Below are 22780 nucleotides of genomic sequence, written 5' to 3' on the forward strand. Positions count from 1 at the left end.
CTTTTTTATATTTTATTTATTTCTGAGAAAGAGACAACATGAGCAAGCGAGGGTCATAGAGAGAGGGAGATACAGAATCTGAAACAGCCTCCAGGCTCTGAGCTAGCTGTCAGCACAGAGCCTGATGTGGGGTTTGAACCTACAAACTGAGATCATGATCTGAGCTGAAGTCAGATGCTTAACCAACTGAGCCACCCAGGCGCCCCTGTCATTATTCTTCTTAAAATAATTAAATAAATATTAAAACTACTGATATGGAAAGGCATATACCCAACTTTGCTCCTTTCCCAATTTGGGAAACATTGGTTTTGCATATTGTTACACTCTAATTAATTTGTAGAAATTAAAATCACTATGCTATTCTATTTTTTTTTAATTTTTTTAATGTTTTATTTATTTCCAGGAGAGAGAGAGAGAGAGACAGTATGAGCAGGGGAGGGTCAGAGAGAGAGAGGGAGTCACAGACTCTGAAACAGGCCTCAGGCTCTGAGCTGGCAGTCAGCACAGAGCCCAACGCGGGGCTCGAACCCACGAACCGCGAGATCATGACCTAAGCGAAAGTCGGACGCTTAACCGACTAAGCCACCCAGGTGCCCCTAAAATCACTATGCTATTCTATTGGTAGTTAATGACAGTGTGTAGTTCCTGTGAATGAAAATCATTTGCCTTGTGATGATTGACTGGATTACTTTTCTTCTAGTCAACTTTACCTAAACCAACAAGAAAGTAAAGTTGTATATATAAAGCTGTATTTTATTTCCTAGACTGAAATTTAGCAACTGTCAGTCAGAGAGCACATTTGAGCTTTATCCTTTTTTTTGAATGTCTATTTTATTTTTAAGAAAGAACATGAGCAGGGGTGGGGAGCAGAGAGTGAGAGTGAGACAGAGGATCTAAAGCAGGCTCTGTGCTAAGAGCGGGACTCAGCTCACAAACAGTGAGATCATGACTTGAGCCACAGTCAGATGCTTAACTGACTGATCAACCAGGCTCCCCTAATCTTAATCCTTTACATATACTTCTATTCTCATAGAATTTTTCCCTGAATGGATATTTGCAGTAGTAGAAAGGGTGTTTTTGTTTTTTATTCTTTTGTTTTATTAAAAAAAATTTTTTAACATTTATTTATTACTGAGAGACACAGAGAGATGGGGGAGGGGCAGAGAGCGAAGGAGACTCAGAATCTGAAGCAGGCTCCAGGCACAGAGCCCGATGTGGGGGCCTGAACCCATGAACCATGAGATCATGAACTGAGCTGAAGCCGGATGCTCAACCGACTGAGCCCCCCAGGTGCCCCAGTTTTATTTTGTTTAGAGTAGCTATCCCAGTGTATCCTGGCTGTTTGATTCACCTGCATTAGTGTGCCAATTTTGAAAAGACAATGGCAAGTATACCCCCAGGGATTAGCTTTAAGAACCAAAGAATTGTACAGGAGACCAGTTTACTAAGTTGCCAAGGTAAATTTGATTTAAGAATTTGTATGAGGACAGTTTTTTTGTTGAGTGTATGTGTGTGTGTGTGTGTGTGTGTGTGTGTGTGTGTTAAAATATAAATAGACAAAATTTACCATTTTAACCATTTTTTTGTCTTTTGTTTTAGTTGTGTTAGAATATCCGTAACACAGAATTTACCATTTTAGCCATTTTAAATGATACAGTTTAGTGGCATTAAGTACATTCATGTTATTGTGAAGCCATCACCAATAGCCAACTCTGGAATGTTTTCATCTTCCCAAACTCAAATTCTGTGTTCATCCCCATCTGCCCTTCCTCAGCTCCTACCAACCACAATTCTACTTTCTCTATAAATTTAACTACTCTAGTTACATGAGACAAGTGGAATAATACAGTATTTCTACTTTTTTTAATGTATGCTGGGAAGAGGGACAAAGGGGTGGGAGAGAGATAGCGGCTGGGGGGAGAGAGAATCTTAAGCAGGCTCCATGCTCCGTGGTAAGCCCACTGTGGAGCTCAGTCCCATGACCTTGGGATCACAAACTGAGCTGAAACCAAGAGTCAGACACTCAAATGACTACACCACTCAGGCACCCCACAGTATTTTACTTTTGTGAGTGGTTTATTTTACTTACCATTATGCATTCATGCGTTCATCCATGTTGTAGCACGTGTCAGAATTTCATTACTTTTAAAGGCTGAATACTATACCATTGTATGTATATACCACCTTTTGTTTATCCATTCATCTGTTGATAGACACTTGGATTGCTTTTATCTTTTGGCCCTTAAGAATATGCTGCTGTGAGGGGCGCCTGGGTGACTCAATCAGTTAAGCATCCAACTCTTGATCTCGGCTCAGGTCATGATCCCACGGTTCATAGGACCAAGCCCCACATTGGACTCTGCACTGACAGCACGAAGTCTGCTTAGGACTCTCTCTCTCGCTCTCTCTCTACCCCTCTCCCACCCTTGCACAGGTGTGTGTGCATGAACTTGCTCTCCTTGTCTCTCTAAATAAATAAACTTTAAAAAAAAAAAAAAAGAGGGGCGCCTGGGTGGCTCAGTTAGTTAAGTGTCTGACTTCGGCTCAGGTCATGATCTCACAGGTTGGGAATTTGAGCCCCGCATCAGGCTCTGTGCTGACAGCTCAGAGCCTGGAGCCTGCTTCGGATTCTGTGTCTCCCTCTTCTCTCTGCCCCTTCCCCACTCACACTCTGTTTTTCTCTCTCAAATGTAAACAAACATTAAAGAAAAAAAAGAATATGCTGCTGTGAACATGGTTTACAAATACCTGTTCAAGTCCCTGCTTTCAGTTCTTCTGGGTATATAGCTGGTAGTGGGGTTGCAGGATCATATAGTAATTCTATTTTTCATTTTTTGAGGAATCACCATACTGTTTTCCATAGCAGCTATACTATTTTACATTCCCACCAGAATTGCACAAGTGTTCCACTTTCCACACATTCTGCCCATACTTTTATTTTCTATTTTGTTTTGATAATAGCCATCCTAATGGGTGTGAAGTAGTAACTCGTTGTGGTTTTAATTTGCATTTCTTTAATGAATCCTGATCTTCAGCATCTTTATGTGCCTTTGGCCATTGTATATCTTTGGAAAAGTGTCTATTCAAATCTTTCTTTTCCCCAGTTTTAATTGGGTTGTTTTTTCATTGTTTATTTGTAGATGTTCTTTGTATATTTGTCACTTATATATATAACTTGCACCTATTTTTTTTCCATACATTGGGTTGCTTTTTCACTCTGTTGATAGTGTCCTTTTGTGCCTAAACATTTTTAATTTTCATGAAGTACATTTTACTTATTTTTTCTTTTGTTTGTACATTTGGTGTCATATCAATGAAGTTATTGACAAATCTAGTGTCATGAAGATTTTCTCCAGTGTTTTCTTCTAAAAATTTTATAGTTTTAGCTCTTTCATTTAAGTCTTAGATCCATTTTGAGTTAATTTTTGTATACAATGTAAGATCTGGGTCCTACTTCATTCTTTTGCTTATAGATACCCATTTTTTCCAGCACCATTATTTGAAAGACTCTCAACTCCCCCAATGAATGGTCTTGGTGTCCTTTTGAAAACCATTTGGCCATATATTGGAGGGTTCATTTCTGGCCTGTCTGTTCCGTTCCATTGGTCTGTTTTATGCCAGTATCACACTGTTTTGATTACTGTAATTTTTGTAGTAAGTTTTGAAATCAGGCAGTGTTGGTCCTCTAAATTTGTGCTTTTTCAAGATTGTTCTGGCTATTCAGAGTTCCTTGAGATTCCACAAGGATTTTAGGATGAGCCTTTGTATTTCTGCAAAAATTGCCCTTGGGCTTTTTTCTTTTTTAATGTTTTTATTTATTTTTGAGAGAGAGAGACAGAGCACAAGTGGGGGAGGGATGAAGAGAGAGGGAGACACAAAATCTGAAGCAGGCTCCAGGCTCTGAGCTGTCAGCACAGACCCCAATGTGGGTCTAAAACTCATGACTCATGAGATCATGACCTGAGCTGAAGTCGGATGCTTAACCGACTTGCCCCTTGATAGAGATTGCATTGAATCTGTAAATCACTTTTTGGGTGAGAACAAATGTTTGGTTTTTTAAAAAAATTTTAATGTTTTTGAGACGGAGAAAGAGAGACAGACAGAGCACAAGCTGGGGAGGGGCAGAGAGAGAGGGCGACACAGAATCTGAAGCAGGTTCCAGGCTCTGAGCTGTCAGCCCAGAGCCTGATACAGGGCTCTAACTAACTCACAAACCATGAGATCGTGACCTGAGCCGAAGTCAGAGGCCTACCCGACTGAGCCAGCTAGGGGCCCCTGAGTGAGAACAAGTTTTGATGTAAGTCTTGTGTGATTTTTTTTAAATCAGATTAGATAATAGCAAATCAAAAGGTTGGAGTTTGACAAAATAATAAAGATCATGTATAATAGGGAGAGACTGTATGACCATTCAGTAATGGCTTCCCTAAAGCCTTGAACCCAGTTAACATGGAATAATGTTCTGAGTAGATGTTTCTGTAATATAATCCTTATATTTTCCTGATTTGTCCTCATTGACTAATTTGTGATTGATTACAATTCTTAATATATTGATTAAATGCTAGGAAGAATACATTTTATCCTGTATATCATTAGAGATGAGTTCAGTTTTGTATCAATTATCTCAATATGGTTTTAAAGCTAGATAAATAAACCTGTAGTATTTTCTTTAATGATGTGGAATTGGAAAAAATTTCACATAAGCTTTTTATGATATATGAGTTGGAAAATAAAGGTTTGGCCATGTCAGTTGATACTTTGAGAGGTACACTTTGGAAGGGCTTTCAGCTCCTATCAGCTTCTAATTGATTTTTTTCTCTGTTTACTGTTTCTTCTGCTACATCCATCTTTACATTTTAATTTTTGCCTTTTAAAAATTGTGCAGCCACTAAATTCAGCAACATATGTGAAACAAAATATCATTATCAAAGAGCAATCCCAAAAGGGGCAGTAGTCCCAATTATATTGGATACATTGTTTTTTGTTACTTTTTATTTTGATATAATTTTAGATTTACTAGAAAATTGCAAGAATAGTACAAGGAACTCCACTGTATTCTTTACCCAGACTCACCAGTTGTGTTCATATTGTCCTATTCTCTCTCTCTCTTTCCATAAACAAATAAAGCATATAATTTATTTTCTGAATCATTTGAAAATAGGTTGCACACATCATGCTTCTTTACCCTTAAATTCTTCGGTGTACATTCCCTAAATATTCTCTTAGATAATCACAGTATGTTTATCAAAATAGGGAATTTAACAGTTTCTCAAGTACTTTTCAAATTCTAATTCCCGAAGTTTTAAAAAATGAAATATAATCCAGTATCATAGGTTTACTCTTTATGTACACTGCAGTGGTTTTTAATATATTCACAAAGTTGTACAACTATAATCGCTATCTATTTGAAAGATTTTCATCACCCCTCAAACATTCCCATTAGGAATCATTTTGTGACCGTCTTCCTACTCCCACCCTGCTTTCCTTGATAATCACTAATATGCCTTTGTGTCTGGATTTGCCAGAGACTGTGTGGGTGTTTTGTATAAATGGAATCGTACAATATGCGGTCTTTTGTTCTTTGCTTCTTTCACCTAGGATATTGTTGCCAAGATTAATACATGTTTAATGTATCAGTACTTCATTGAAAAAAATATTCCATTTTGTGGATGTACCACATTTTGTTTATCAATTATTTCTACATTTTGGTCCCTATAAATAATGATGCTGTGTACATTGTTGTACAAGTTTTGCATGAACATTTCTTTTCACTTCTCTTGGGTGTATGCCTAAGGAATAGAATTGCTAGGTCATATAACTCTGTGTTTAACTTTCTGAAGTACTGCCAAGCTGCTTTTTATGCTGCTGCACCATTTTACATTCCCATCAGCAATGTTTGAGGTTTCCAACTTCTCCACAACCTTGGTCACTTTTTTTTTTAATTCATTTTGAGAGAGCATGGGAGGGACAGAGAGAGAATCCCAAGCAGGCTCCTGCGCTGTTAGCACACTGTCCAACACAAGGCTCAGTCCCATCAACCTTGAGATCATGACCTGAGACAAAATCAGGAGCAGGGAAGTCCAATCCACTGAGCCACCCAGGCATTTCCCCCCTCCCTTTTTTTAAATATAGCCATCCTAGTGGGTATGGAGTACCCACTCCAGTAACTAGTGAAGTTGAGTATCTTTTCATGTGCTTATTTGTATGTCTTTGGAGAAATGCCTATCAGATCTTTCTCCCATTTCTTGATTGGGCTATTTATTGTTGAATTGCAAGTGGTTTTTTTTTAATATATTCTAGGCACTAGTCTTGTATCAGTTACATGATTTGCAAATATCTTCTCTCATTCTATGGTTTGTGATTTCACTTGATTATGTACTTCACAGTTTTATTTATTTTTATTTATTTAAAAAAATTTTTAATGTTTTATTTATTTCTGAGAGAGAAAGAGACAGCATGAGCCAGGGGAGGGTCAGAGAGAGAGAGACACAGAATCCGAAGCAGTCTCCAGGCTCTGAGCTAGCTGCCAGCACAGAGCCTGACGCGGGGCTCAAACCCACGAGTCATGAAATCATGACCTGAGCTGAAGTCGGACGCTTAACCAACTGAGCCACCCAGGTGCCCCCATACTTAAAAGTTAAATTTTGGTAAAGCTCAGTGTATTTATCTGGTTTGTTTTTTTCTTTTGTTCTTGTGCCTTTGGTGTCATGTCTAAGAAACTTTGTGTAATCCAAGATTGTGAAGATTTATGCCTGCTGCCTTCTAAGAGTTTTGTAGTTTTAGCTCTTACATTTAGGTCTTTGATCCATTTTAAGTTAATTTTATATAAGGTCTGAGGTAGAGGTCCAACCTCATTTTTTTTTTTAATGTTTACTTATTTATTTTTGAGAGAGAAAGTGGGGAGGGTAGGGACAAAGAGAGAGGGAGAAAGGGAATCCAAGTAGGTTCCACACTATAAGCACAGAACCACATGTGGGGCTTGACCCTCTATACACTGTGAGATTATGACCTGAGGGATGCTTAGTTGACTGAGCTACCCATGCAACCCCAACCTCATTCTTTTTGAATGTGGATAACAAATTTGTCCCAACATCATTTGCTGAAAAGACTATTTTCTTTTCTCCATTGAATTGTCTTGACACCCTTGTCAGAAATCAGTTGACTTTGAATGTGAGGGTTTATTTCTATTAAAATCCATTTATCTAGATGTCTTATGCTGGTTGCATACTGTCTTGGTTACTGTAGCTTTTTGCAGTAGGTTTTGAAATTGGGAAGTGTAAGTCCTCCAACTGTGTTTTTTCAAGATTGTTTTTGCTATTCTAAGTTATCAGATATGTTCTCATTCTCTTGATCTGTTCTTCAGAAGAGTTTAATAGGGGATATTTAATATGCTGCAGAATTTATGGTCACAGACAAAATAATATTCTTCCATTAATAATATTCTAGCTCTTCAAATTTCTACCCCATTGATGTACACTTACTGGAGGGACAACTCATATGACTTAAAGTTGTGTTTGCTAGGCTATGAGAAGAGTTAGTTGTCCCAATATTAGTGTTTGATTTTTGAGAGGAATAAAACTGAAGTAGGAAGAGATGGTTGATTTAGGTAGTTGTAATCTGAATGCACCTGAAATAGACTATAGTCTGTGTGAAAAATATGGACAGAATTTACTTTTTCAGTATAATAGAGAAATGAAAAAGTGGGATAAAATATAAACCATAGTAATTAGAGTTCTTGCATCTGGTGTGTTCTAACAACTACTTAAGAGGTGTGATTCCAATATTTAAGTAACATACAATTTGCTTGACACCTAAGCCAGTGTTATCACCTATGTGATTAAATTGCAAAACAAATCTTAGATGTCACTGCTCAAATGGCTGCGATTATATTAAATTATTAGTTATTTTGATTCTATGAACAGGGAGAGTGTGTACTACGTTTTATTACCCATTTTACCTAGGATTTAATAAAGAAAAGCTTTTTTTCTTTTAGTTTGAAGAGAACATTAAAGGCTATACTTAAGTGCATGGATTTGACCTATTATCCTCCTATCATTTAGAATAATGTGATAGTACAGTTTTGTTTTGTTTTTTTTTAAATTTTTTATTTATTTCTAGAGAGAGAGAGAGAGACAGCGTGAGCAGGGGAGGGTCAGAGAGAGAGGGAGACNACAGGCCGCGAGATCATGACCTTAGCTGAAGTCAGACACTCAATCGACTGAGCCACCCAGGCAATCTGTAATAGTACACTTTTAATTTTTTTTTTTTNAGCAGGGGAGGGTCAGAGAGAGAGGGAGTCACAGACTGAAACAGGCTCCAGGCTCTGAGCTGGCAGTCAGCAAAGAGCCTGACGCGGGGCTCGAACCCACGAACCGCGAGATCATGACCTAAGCGAAAGTCGGACGCTTAACCGACTAAGCCACCCAGGCGCCCCTACCGCTGCCCTTTTTTTAAGTATGTTTCATGCCCAGCATGTAGCTCACCATGGGGCTTGAACTTAGAACCCTGAGATCAAGACCTGAGGTGAGATCAAGAGTTGGACACATAACTGACTGAGCTACCCAAGTGCACCATTGTGTATTATTTCCTTGTTGCTAATCTGTTAACAATCGTTCACTCATTCTCTAGAAAAGAAAGTCAGAGTTTAGTTTAGGGTAGGACCTCTTCTTGCACTCACATTATGCATCATAAAATTGTATCTTTCCGAAGTTAGAGTCCTTGGCAGTCTGTTTAATTCTGATTGGTATTGTAGAGTAGATTTATTCATTTGACAATAACATACAAAGAGGCTACTATTTGATAAGCTTTGTGCTAGGCTTTGGAATTACAAAGATGAAAAAATGTCTCTGTCCTTAAAGACATCAGTATTTTCACAAGCATGAACATTTCAGGGAGCTTCTTAAAACAAGGTAAATTATTTATTCAAATTATATTTGTCTTTTCAAACTCCTTTCACATATTAACAAGTTACATTTGAGTGTGTTCAAGGCATTGTGTACTTTAATTGCATTAACTCTTATAATATTTTCATGGTCTTGTGACAATCCAGGATCCTAAGCGCAAATGTATGGAACACTATCCTGTGTAAATTGGATGATCACTCTAAAGGTTGATGTTTGGTTGTTTTATTTTATGAGTTTGATGACTTTTAAGTGGAAGTTTAAAGGGGCGATGATTAAAAATGAAAGAATACAAAGTCTATCAGCATAAGATTATTTTGTGCTCATATTTAAGCAAAACCACAACTGCTTCATTATGTTCTATAAACTCACCAAGCATGTCCTGCTTCAGAGCCTTTGGCATTTGCAGTTCTCTCAGAAACTTTCTTCTCTTAGATATTCATGTGGCTTCTATCTCTTACTTTTAGCAGTCTGCCAAGAGGCCTTCCAACTGTCTACTATTTGTATGTTCCATAAACACCTCAGGGTCACCAATTTTAACTCTGAACCCATCATTTCCCCCTCCACCCTTATCTCCCCCCACCCCTGTGTAAATTACATTGCCCTGAAGTGAGTTACTGTAGTCAGAAACCTCAGAGCTCACATCTGCTTTCTTCTCATCATACATATCTAAGTGAGGACTGAGTCCCGTAGGTTCTTTCCTAACATCTTGTTTATTTGTCCCTTTCTGTGTGTCCTTAATGCTCTGCCATACATAAATAAAACCATCATCTTTCACGGGCACTTATTTCAGTAATCCCTGGCTCTATCTACCTCCAAGATTATACCTCTCTAATTCTTCCTCTACCCTGCTATCAGAGTAAATTCTGTAATGGCAGTTCAGTCATGTCCCTCTTGACAAAATGCCTTCTCATTTCTTAGATAAAGGATAAATCAGATTCTTTGATGTGGCATACAATGTTATTTAGGATTTGGCTTCTGTTTTTTCAACTCTGTCATTTTTGTTTGTTTTTAAGAGGGAAGGAGAAAGAGAGCAAGCATGAGTGGTAGAGGGAGAGAGAGAGAAATCTTAAGCAGACTCCATGCCCAGTGTGGAGCCGAACATGGGGCTCGATATCAGGACCCAGGATCATGACTGGAGTTGGAGTCAAGAGTTGGATGCTTTGTTGACAAAGTCACCCAGGCACCTTAACTCTATCCTTTTTGTGCCTTTATTTGCTTTTTGTATTCTATCCATTCTAAATTGTTGTAGTTCTCTGAACCCATCAAGCTTTTATAGGCCCTGCTTAAATTTACTTCTGCTACTTTGGCTTCTAGAATTCTTGCTTATTGTCCCCTGGCTTAAGTACTTAATCTATATATTCTCAAATAAACTTTACGACTACCATTTGAAGATAGTGATATTTACAGATTTTTACAATTTACAAATGAGGAAACTGAAGCTTAGAGATATTGTGTAACATACACAAAAGTCATACATCTAATGATGATGGAGCTGGGATTTGAATCCAAGTAGCTGGGATTCTAAAGCCCATGTTTGTAACTACTACTATATACTACTGCTGCTGTCACTGATGTCCCTCTTCCCCGTCCTGTTGGAAACCTTCTTGTTCCAGAGTTGTCATCTCTAGCTCATTTCCTCCATCACTACCCTAGTTGGAATTGATCATTCCTTCTTTTGTGTTGCCATGTTGTCCATATATAACTAGTATAGTATCTGTAGTACTTAATTGCATTTATTTGATTGTATTAATGAACAAGAATCGTGTCTTATTTCTTGTGCTTCCAGTATAGAATAGAATGTTTGCACATAGTAGATGCCTGATAAATGTTGATTGAATGTGCCTGCATTGCTTAATATGCTCAGGTTACTTATTAGCTTAAGATAAATATAATGGATTGTATATTATTTTTATGGAGTGGAGAGTAAGAGTATAGGAAGGCAAGGCAAGCTGACCTTAATGATAGTAGTAGTGGTAATATTAATAGGAATAATATCAGCTAATATTTGTTGAACAATTACCATGTGTTAAGCACTGTTGTGCAATTTTAGATATAGTATCTTGCTTGCTCATCAATAACCCTGTGATATAGTTATTGCTATCCTTATTTTATAGTTGAGGAAAAGGAGTTTAAGAGGAGAACAAGTTCACTAAGATTACACTATGAGAGATGAAGTGGTACTCCAGGAGTTCTTGCTCTTAGTCAGTATTCTTCCTCCCCTTCCTGGCATTAATTGGAAGCTTTTGGGTGTTTGAGGCTCTTTTTAATTTATTAATATCAAGTATTTCTTTGGAATGTTGAATAATTATTTTCTATTTGGGGTAATAAGTAGAAGCCAGGACTTCTGTCTAACTGCAGGGAAAATAGGAAGTTTCTCCTTTCAACAGTAAGATTTTCTTGGCTTAAATCCCTTGTGACTTTACTAATGACTACGTGAGTAGTTGTCTTTTTAAAAAACGTGTTAGTGGCACATTTTGTTGTATATGTATTGTTTGTGTACATTAGAAATGATGCAGTTGTGGGTGCCAGAAATTACTACGTGAAAACATGGTTTGTCTTCTTTTTAAGACAAAAGAGGTGTGAGTGGGTTTGATAATCTTGATTATATTTAATTTTATTTAGGCAAATTTTTTCTTGACATTACTATTATTGTTAAACTGAGGCATTACCATACTTGTAGTTTTTTTTTAATTTACTTAACTGGCTAGTGTTTGCTTTAGTTATGCTCCATTGTTTGTTTATTATAATTTTTTAATGTTTATTTATTTTCAAGAGAGAGAAGCAGGAGGGGGCAGAGAGAGAAAGGAAGACAGAGAATTCAAAGCAGGCTTCTCGCTGTCGGTGCAACGCACAGTGCAGGGCTCTAACACACCAACCGTGAGCTCATGACCCAAGCTGAAGTCGGATGCTCTACCAGCTAAGCCATCCAAGCGCCACGTTATACTCCATCGTTTAGAAGATCCACTTAATACAGTCTGGTGTAGTTTTTACTACATATCCTTTTTAGGGCATGAGTTTTGAAGTCCAAAATATGTGGCTTCAGATCCCTGCATGGTTATGTGATCTTGGGCTAGTCCCTTAACTTTTCTGAGTTTCAGTTACTTAAAATGAAGATCTGTTCATTTACTTCATCAAGTAGGTTAGATGATTGAATGGAATAATATAAGGAAAATGCTGATAGATATGAGACCTTTTATTAATGGTAGCCTATTTTTTTTTAAACACTTAATTCATGGTAGTTTTTGTTTTGTTTTTGTTTTTGTTTCTGAGAGAGAGTAAGAGCCTGCATGCAAGCAGGGGAGGAGCAGAGAGAGAGAGGGAGAGAGAGAGAATCTTAAGCAGGCTCCATGCCCAGTGCTGAGTCCATGCTGGGCTCAGTCTCACAACCATGAGATCATGACCTGAGCTGAAATCAAGAGTCAGATGTTTAACTGATTAAGCTATCCAGGAACTACTATTTTGTTTTATTTAAAATTTTTTAAAAATTTTTTATTATGTTTAAAGGTTTTTTTTTGAGAGAGAGGGAGAGTGTGCACATAAGCAGGGGAGGGGCAGAAAGAAGAGGGACAGGATCAGAAGCAGGCTTCCCGCTAACTGCAACAAGCCTGATGCAAGCCTCAAACTCAAGAATGGTGAGATCATGACCTGAGCTGAAGTTGGTCCCTCAACCAACTGAGCCACCCGGGGGCCTAACCCCTATTTTTTTTAAACAGCGGAGTTTTGTTTTTTTGTTTTTTGTTTTTTTTTAAGTAGACGCTGTATCCAATGTGGGGCTTGGACTAACCACCCTGAGATTAAGAGTCACGTGCTCTACCAACTGAGCCAGCTAGGCTTCTCAAGTACCTATTATTTTTTTAAGACCTTCCTTTCTGCCATCTTCCATTAGCAACTTAAAAAAAAAAAGTAGATTCTGTATTAAAACTGTAGTTTAGAAATTAAGTTTTTGTAGCTGAACAAAGTAAAGTTAGTTTTCTCCAGCTTTGACTTAGAATTAGGAAAAGCACAGTGGTTCTCTCTTGTGCTGGGTGAGTGAAACCAATCAACTTCAGATATCCCAAGAGGCTGTTGCTTTTTTTTAATTTTTTTTTTTTGAGAGAAATAGAGAGCAAGCAGGGGAGGGGCAGAAAGAGAGGGAGACAGAATCTGAAGCAGCTTCCACAGTCAGTGGAGTCCGATGCGGGACTCCAGGTGACGAACTGTGAGATCATGACCTGAGGTGAAACTAAGAGTCGGGCACTTAACTGACTGAGCCACCTAGGTACCCTGCTGCTGCCTTTTTTTTTTTTTTTTTTTTTTTGAGAAGAGGACTGTGGGTCTGAAATTGGGAATACAGTTTTCCTTGTAGAAAGAAACTTGAAAAGTTTTTATGTTTAAGAATATAGCCTTTTTGTTCCAGTGTTCCAAGATGTTTTTGCTGATTTTATTGGGACTTATAGTATCAGCACAACTCATTCCTAGATTTATCATTATATGGTCCTAAATTGCAACTGTATTACTTTCTCTCTTTCAGTGCATCTTGGGGCATATTTGTGGTGTTACTGTTGAAACTTTTTTTTTAATGTTTTATTCATTTCTGAGAGAGAGACAACATGAGCAGGGGAGGGCCAGAGAGAGAGGGAGACTCAGAATCTGAAGCAAGCTCCAGGCTCTGAGCTGGCTGTCAGCACAGAGCCCGACGCAGGGCTCGAACCCATGAACTGTGAGATCATGACCTGAGCCCAAGTCAGACACTTAACTGACTGAGCCACCCACGCGCCCCACTGTTGAAACTTATGAATACTGTGTTTTTTTGCAAAAAGGAATTGCTATGTCCTTCAGTAATTATCTCTTGGAACACTGATCCATCCTTTTTGCCCTTCCAAGTAGAAATCCATACTAAGCCACCTGCATTCTAAAATTGGTGTGAATGCTGATTCTGACTTAAAGTAGAGGACTTAGGTTGAGTGGGGAAAGGTAAGACATATTGGTCTATACAAATATAAGTTGTACAAAGGAGAAGAGAAATAGTAAATCATTTTTTTAAAAGTTTCAGATGTTTAAAATGTTTTATTTAGGTTTCCATTTTCTCTTTCTTTTTTTAAAAAAGCTTATTTATTTGTGTTTGTTTGTTTGTTTTGAGAGAGAAAGCCCAAGCAGTGGAGGGGTAGAGAAAGAAGAGAGAGCAAGAATCCCAAGCAGGCTCGTGTGGAGCCCGCTGTGGGACTTGAACCCACTGACTTGAGATCATGACCTGAGCCAAAGTTGGAGACTTGACTGAGCTACCCAGGTGCCCCTTAGCTTTCCATTTTAAATGATCCAATCCAGGGGCTCATGGGTGGCTTAGTCGGTTAAGCGTCCGACTTTCGCTTAGGTAGGTCATGATCTCGTGGTTCGTGGGTTCGAGCCCCACATCGGGCTCTGTGCTGACTGCCAGCTCAGAGCCTGGAGCCTGTTTCAGTCTGTGTCTCCCTCTCTCTCTGATCCTCCCCTGCTCACGCTGTCTCTCTCTCTTTCTCCTAGAAATAAATAAATAAAACAAACAAACAAACAAAAAAGATGCAATCTGAATCTCTTAAGGGAACTTTACTTTTGAAAGTTTGTGAGGGAAAGTAGTGTAAAACATTTAGCCTTCCCTTGAGCTTTCTCATAGCTCCAGCTGGAATTCATGGGGGTGATGATTGCTCTTAAAGTTAGTAGAAACAAAATTTGTGGCTAATATTTCATTCTCTAACTCAAAATACAAATTTATTTAACATGTTTAAAATAAAAGCTTCATAATTCATTGTTATATTAAAAGATGTTCTCTACAGAGCAATGTTTTCAGCTTATATTTGAGAGCTTGGTAGTCTTTGTTATGACCACGTGACTGGAGAATATATAAATATATATATGTGCCTGTTTTATGATCGGATGTTTCTTTTTCACTAACTGTCTCTTAACTAGCAGTTGCTATTTCCAGAAATATACCTTAGAAAAAGTAGCAGTTGGTTATTGACAAATGTATAGGTTAGGTTTTATTATTTTGCTTTTATAAATTTTAAAAACATTAATATAAGAGTTTTAATTATAACACTGCTTACTTCAACTTGATAATTTTTTTAAAAATCTTATTTATTTATTATTTTTTAATGTTCATTTTTGAGAGAAAGAGAGAGAGTATAAGCAGAGGAGGGGCAGAGAGAGATGGAGACACAGAAACTGAAGCAGGCTTCAGGCTTTGAACTGTCAGCACAGAACCTGATGAAGGGCTTGAATCCATGAACCGTGAGATCATGACCTGAGCTGAACACTTAACCGACTGAGCCATCCAGGCGCCCCTATTTATTTTTTGTAGAATTGAGTTTTGACCAAAGCGTAGCTGGGTTAATCAGTGATTTTTCTAACTAGATTTTGGTGAGGTAACTGACTTCATTTTTTTCAGGTGATAATATAATAGTTGAGTCTGGTTAATCTTACTGGTTACAGTACCATATGGTTGTTCATTTCTGAAATGTCAAATGAGATAAAAAATAGAAGAAAATGCTTGTTTCCCTTTTTCTTCTTGCCCCCATTTGTATAAATTCTAGTTGAAGGTACTGATATTTTTTAAAAAGAAGGGAGAGAGAGAGAAAAGACTTTTGAGAAGGAAGATTTAAAAGTGTTTTTGCCTTCCCACATCTTTAGAAGATTACTTAGAAAAAGTTTTCGTGGGCCAGATTCCCTTTCATCTTTTTTCTCCCACCATTTATTTTTGTACCTAATCAAAGACAGAAGAAAAAGTGTGTAGCAATTTTTAAGACTTGAAATAAACTTTAGGGGTGCCTGTATGGCTCAGTTGGTTGAGCATCTGACTGCTCAGATCATGATCTCACCATTTGTGAGTTCAAACTGTGCGTCTGGCTGTGGGCAGACAGCTCAGACCCTGTAGTCTACTTCAGGTTCTGTGTCTCCCTCTCTCTCTGCCCCTCCTCCACTTATACTCTGTCTCTGTCTCTTTCTCAAAAATAAATAATCGTTAAAAATCAATAAAAAAAACTTGAAATAAACTTTATTGTCATTGGCAAAAACAGTACCATTATTGGTGGAAGTTTCATGTTTGTTGCTCAATGTAGTTCCTGGATAGAGATGAGCTCTGTAACTGTCACTGGGTAGCAGAGACATTTCAGTGATCCTTTAGCTGTATATAAGAAACTACGAGGCTTCTGTATTTATACATGATAAAGGTTAATTGACATTGTTTTGGACTTATCCATTTTATAGACCTGTTTTTTGGGACTATCTCACCAAGCCTTTTATGTTAAATATACATAATTGGACTAATTTAGTATTTCCATGTAGCTATAAATGGTTTTCATGTTGGCTGACCAGATATATTTCGAAGCAATGCTATTGCAATCTGAATTATAAGAGTATGTATGTCAACAGGTTTATCAGATGAGATATTTATGAACTGCCAAAAGCAAGCGTCCACGTATTCCCAAAGTAATAGGCATAATTGGATATTTTTTCCTTTTATTGAGTCCACATTGACACAGGCTTTTAAAATTTTGGAAAGGTCAAGACAAAGGATATATTAGAGTCAGATGCATTTTGGGACCTCTCACTGACATAAATGTATTCAGATCATTTGTGTGTATAGTTATAACTAATTATAACTCATTCTGAGAAACTTAAGACTTTCCCCACAAGTGTTATAGGTATTTAAACTTTGATCTTTTGGGCCAGAACTTAAATATAAAATGCTTCAACTATGCTTGAAAAATCAAGTGAGCATCAGAAGAAAGAATTGTAACTATGTGACATGATAGAACTTGCTATGGTAATCATTTCACAGTATATACTATATGAAATTGTTATGTTGTATACCTTAAGCTTATACAGTCTTATATGTCAATTATGTCTTAATAAAACTGGAAAAATTAATAAAATAAAAAAATTTAAGTAAATGGTGAGGAAAATGTATCATGTGAGATTCTTCGTGAATATCATTCTTCAGTTTGAAAGGGCGTAGAAGGTAGACACTGTGGTGAGCAACAGGACAAAAGAGTTGTAATTACATAGAATTCTAAAAATAACATTTATATAGTGTTTTATTATTTTCAAATTATTTTACCTTATTTCATCATTTCACTAGCTCTATAAGATAGGTTGAGCAAGTATTTGTTTATTGATGAAGAAATGGAATGTTAGAAAGAAAGTGACATGCCTAATGTCACACGTAGTGCCTGATGAAACTGATACTTCAGCCTCATTCTCCTAATCTGTAATACAATATTCTTTCCATTATGTCATGTTGCCTGATTGAAACTTGAATTTACATGCATTTTAGGATGTAGGAGGATTAAACTGAGTAAGTTTTTTGAATTTTAATTTTCGATAAGAGGTTGTAAGCCTTTTGAAAAAGGCAAGGGCATATCTCTATTTTGTGTTTTTCTTCCAAATTTGATTCTTCCAAGCACTTAGGGATGTGCTGGCCTGTGTATGTGATAATAACATTACTCACATCCAGGAGGACATTGCTACTGATTGTCTCTCCTCCTCCTTGTGGTGACCAAGTAGACCATGAGCAAATCAACTTCTTTTTTTTAATAATTATTGTCATGTTGGTTTCCATACAACACCCAGTGCTCCTCCCCCCAAGTGCCCTCTTCCATGCCCACCACCCCCCTTTCCCCTCTCCCCCATACCCATCAGTCCTCATTTTGTTCTCAACATTCAAGAGTCTCATGGTTTACCTCCCTCCCTCTCACCCCCTACGTCCCCCCTTCTTCTCTGCCACAGTCCTCCGTTAAGTTCCTCCTAATCCTCCTATACGTGCAAACATATGGTAGCTGTCNCCTCTGATGAGCAAATCATCATCTGCACGGTGTTATTCAAATCTGTCCCTGGTTGATGTGTAGCCTGAAGCCATAGTTGTACTTTAGGTACTTTCTAGTTTTTTAAAAAATTGAGATAAAGTTTATATTACCATAAAATTTAGCATTTTAGAGTATACAATTCAGTGGTTTTTAGTATATTTACATGGTTGTACAACATTCACTGCTAACTAATACCAGACATTTTCATCATTCCAGAAAGAAACTTTAGACCCATTAGTACTCACTCTCATTCCTCCCTCTCTGACTCTTCAGTTAACGACTGAGTTACTTTCTGTCTTTACGAATTTGTCTCTGTTGGTCATTGGGTATAAGTGGAACCATATAATATGTGACTTCTTGTTTCTACTTTCACTGAGCATATTTGCAAGGTACGTTTATTCTATAACATGTCATTACTTATTCTTTTTAATGGCTGAATAATATTACATTATATAGATGTAATATACCATTTTGTTTATCCATTTACCAATTGATGGACTTTTCCCCCCTATTTTTTGTTTGTTGTGCATAATACAGGTATCGCCTTCTGTATACAATTTTTTGTATGTTTTAAAAAAATTTTTTTAGGCTTATTTATTTTTGAGAGAAAGAGTCACAGTGTGAGAGGGAGAGGGGCAGAGGGACAGGGAGACACAGAATCTGAAGTAGGCTCCAGGCTCTGAGCTATCAGCACAGAGACCGACCCACAAATTCACAAATTTTTGTATGTTTTAAATCCTCTTAGGTAAGGGTGCCTAGGTGACTCAGTTGGTTAAGCATCTGACTTTGGCTCAGGTCATGATCTTGTGTTTCGTGATTTGGAACCACACGTTGGGCTCTGTGCTGTTGGTTTGGAGCCTGGAGCCTGCTTCAGATTCCGGGTCTCCCTCTCTCTCTGCTCCTCCCCTCCTCATGCTCTGTCTCTCTCAAAAATAAACAAACATTAAAAAATTCTCTTAGGTACATACACAGAAATGAAGTTTCTGGTTCATATGGCTATTCTATGTTTAATTTTTGGAGAACTACAAAACTGTTCCCCACAGTGGCCATGTCATTTATATTCCCACAAGCAGTATATGAAGGACCTTATATTTTTTGAGTGTGAACCACTTATCACTTTCCAAATGCATCTTCAAGCCCATTTTTTATTTCATTCCCCCTACCTCTATCCCCATGTATGACTATCTTGTGAAATTCTATTCATCCTTCAGAGCCTAACTTAAATGCTGTTTCTTGTGCAGAATCTTGGATTACTGGGGCTGGAAGTGATTTCTCACTCTTTAATGCATGTATTTGTACCATTTGTTTCTCTTGGGAGTCTTTTGTGATAGTCATGGTGCCTTTGACTTCTATCTTTACCATATTTCTTTACATTCATAGTGCTTCATATAAAACAGGACTTGAGTAAATATTGGGGAAATGAATGGAGAGAATAGAAAATCCTGAACTTGGATTTTTAAAATGTTACATGGTACCTATAATCTCTATTTGTCTTCATAATATGTGTAATACCGTATTAGACCAATGCTTTTTATAAAATAGAAATGTTAACTTCTCAATACCATCTGTAATTTAAAAAATTCTAGATTTGGAATAATGGTTTTATCTGTCCTTGCAACTTGTAAGTTCTTGATAATACCTAGTAATTTCTTGGGCCCGTGAGAAGATTTTTATTGTATAAGCAGTTATCTTTTAATATAATTTAACAACTGGTAGGCTACATTTATCTGTTAGCATGGATAAATGTTTAGAATGGCATCTTTGTAATTACATATTAAAGAAGGTGTGTTGCAGCATAGTAACTTGGCTCCATGTTATTAGATCTGAAGTTTATTTTGTAAAATTTTAGTACTTCACTAGATAATAAAATGTCACCAAATGATTTTCAGTTTACAGTCTTTCTTAGGATGTTTTTTGGTGTCCATTATGAAACTAATGATAAACCAGTCAAATATGCCAAATAATGTAGTCCATATACTGTGGTCCCGTGTGGTGGCATTGCCTACACAGCCTGTGTAGCTATGTGGCCTGGGTTTGAAATCTGTCCTTGTCTTTGTTATTTATTAGCTGTGTGACCTTGGAGAAGTACTTAACTTTTCTGTTCCTGTTTTTCTATCTGTCTACACATATATTAACCTCCTGGTTATACATATTTACATATTGCAGACATGTCTAGGTATATAAGTATGTATTCATTATATACATGAGTAGTCATGTTCATGCTTACAATCATATACATATATATTTATAGCAAAATACAGGTTGTACTGTTTTGAATTTTGTGGTTTTCATTTAACTTTATGAATGTTTTGTCATGTCACTAAATTATGCTTTAACAACATTGCTTTTGATGACCACATGGTAGTTCATCCTGTTAATGTACAAAATGTATTTATCAAATTCCCCATTGTAGTAAATTTTTTCTCATTTTTGGAATCTGAATTACTGTGCTGTGTCTATGCCTGCATATTTTTATCTGGCCTTCAGATACTTAAAAAAATTAAGTTTTATTTATTTAAGTAATTTCTACACCCAATGTGGGGCTCTAATTCATGACCACCAGATCTAGAGCCACATGCCCTTCCAGGTGGGTCGCCAGGTGCCTCATGGCTTTCAGGTACTTTTTTAAGGATAGATTTCTTAAAATGGAATTACTGAATCAAAGCCTATGAGCCTTTTAAAGCATTTTGATACACGTTTCCAAATTGCTTCCCAGAAAGATTGTATACATGTTACTTGTTAAGGAAACTCATTTAAAATTAACTTGTTTGGAAATTTGAGGGTTACATGTTTATTTTCATCAGTTGCTTTTGCTTATACCATTCATTGATTTCAGCAAATATGTATTCAATACCTACTTTATATGATGTATTCTTAGGTCAGAGGATAGAGCAGTGAACAAACAGATATGGTTCCTAACCTCACGGAACTTTCTTGTCTATAGGGCTCCAGATGTTTGGCAGGTTTTTTTTTAAATAATTATTTTCTTTTAAGAATCAGAATTTAAAAATTGATTAGAAAAGAAGAAAAAATGTGCCTTAATGATGTCGCCATGCTATCTAGTCTTTTTACTACCTAGTCCTGTTTTCATCTTCACAAGGGCCTTGTTCATGTACTTGTTTCATTTAAAAAACAAACAAACAAACCAAGCTCTGTGCTAGGCACAGAAGATGAAATGCTCTTCAGGAAACTTGAATGAGTTTGAACCCCCTTCAGAATGGTGGGTCTGAGTTAGACTCTTAGTCATGTCTGAAGATAAGCAGACAGGCAGGAGGCTCCCTCAAAGCCCCATGTTACTATAGTAATTTATCTGCTTATACTTAAATTCCAAATCAGAAATCATATTACCTTATAGTTATTCTGACAATATGGAAATTAGTTTAATAGATACTGCATTTTTAATTCATAAACAGGTTGAATCATTTATTTTGGACCAAGAAGATCTGGATAACCCAGTGCTTAAAACAACGTCAGAGATATTCTTATCAAGTACTGCAGAAGGAGCAGACTTACGGACTGTGGATCCAGAGACACAGGCACGATTAGAAGCATTGCTGGAAGCAGCAGGTAATTTATTTTATTTTCATCTTTTTTTTTTTTTAATATTTTTTGTTTATTTCTAGGAGAGAGAGAGAGACAGCGTGAGCAGGGGAGGGTCAGAGAGAGAGGGAGACACAGACTCTGAAACAGGCTCCAGGCTCTGAGCTGGCAGTCAGCACAGAGCCCGACGCGGGGCTTGAACCCACGAACCGCGAGATCATAACCTAAGTGAAAGTCGGACGCTTAACCAACTAAGCCACCCAGGCGCCCCTATTTTCATCTCTTTTTAAAAGTCCAGATCTCTACACAAAGCTGTACAAGATTACCCCCAAATTATATAACATTATGTGAAATTTGAACTAATCTTAACATGTGTTTTTTATTGTTCCCATTTTAGATTTTAAAAATTCTTGGTTGAAAGTTTTTAGTGAATGATTTCTGGGCTTAACACTATTTTTAAGGTGTCAGATAATCAGATACTCATCAAGGAAAACTTACCTATATCCAATTACATTACAAATGTGTGAGATAAATTTGATTCCTCAAATTATGCATCTTTGAACTGATTTAGGGTATTCTGCATGTGATTACTTACTCACTTTAGTCTAGGGATAACTTAATTACTATAAGTTGCTATTTTTTAAAATGTTTATTTTTGAGAGAGAATGCTCTTGAACGTGTACTTGTGTGCAGAAGTGGCAGAGAGAGAGGGAGACAGAGGATCTGAAGTGGGCTTTGCACTGACAGCAGAGAGTTTAATGCAGGACTTGAACTCATAGACCGTGAAACCTGAGCCAGAATCGGATGCTTAACCAACTGACTCACCCAAGCACCCTTATAAGTGGCTATTTTTTTAAAAAGATGTTTGTTTATTTTGAGAGAGAAAAAAAGAGGGTGTGTGTGCATGTGAGCAGGAGAGGGGCAGAGAGAGAGGTAGAGCTGCAAGTGCAGAGCCCAGTATAGGGCTCAATCCTACAAACCTGTGAGATCATGACCTGAGCTGAAATCAAGAGTCCAGTGCTTAACTGTGCCACCCAGGTGCCCCATAAATTGCTATTTTTTTGTTGTTTTATTTTATTTTATTTATTATTTTATTGCTGTTATTTATATCGAACACCCTGTTTATTTTATTTTTTATTTTTATTTTTTAATGTTTTATTTATTTCTGAGAGAGAGAGAGAGACCACGTGAACAAGGGAGGGTCAGAGAGAGAAAGGGAGACACAGAATCTGAAACAGGCTCCAGGCTCTGAGCTAGCTGTCAGCACAGAGCCTGACACGGTGCTCAAACCCACAAACCATGAGATCATGACCTGAGCCCAAATCGACTACCCAACTGACTGAGCCACCCAGGCGCCCCTCAAACACTCTGTTTATTATTTGCTGTACCAAGTCTCCATTACACTATAATGAAAGCCTTTTATCAGCTAAAATTGTTTTAAGAAGGAAGTTAACTTTTTAAAATCGTTGTATGTTTTTCTTTTTTTGTTTTTTATATATCTTGAGATATATTCACTTTGTGTGA

The 22780-nt window shown here is 37.2% G+C and overlaps 1 protein-coding gene across 4 annotated transcripts in view; it reads left to right on the forward strand.

Moving 5' to 3' along the window:
• ANKHD1 (ankyrin repeat and KH domain containing 1) overlaps positions 1 to 22780 on the forward strand; it is a 125052-nt gene that overhangs the window by 8414 nt on the left and 93858 nt on the right. For all 4 annotated transcript variants that reach the window (XM_077768761.1, XM_077768764.1, XM_077768763.1 and 1 more), the window contains exon 2: positions 21130 to 21283. In XM_077768761.1, the coding sequence (XP_077624887.1) occupies positions 21130 to 21283 (154 nt within the window). The remainder of the gene's footprint in view (positions 1 to 21129; positions 21284 to 22780) is intronic.

The sequence above is a fragment of the Crocuta crocuta genome, unplaced genomic scaffold (genome assembly GCF_008692635.1).
Source record: "Crocuta crocuta isolate KB4526 unplaced genomic scaffold, BGI_CrCroc_1.0 scaffold64, whole genome shotgun sequence".
Taxonomy (NCBI): Eukaryota; Metazoa; Chordata; class Mammalia; order Carnivora; family Hyaenidae; genus Crocuta; species Crocuta crocuta.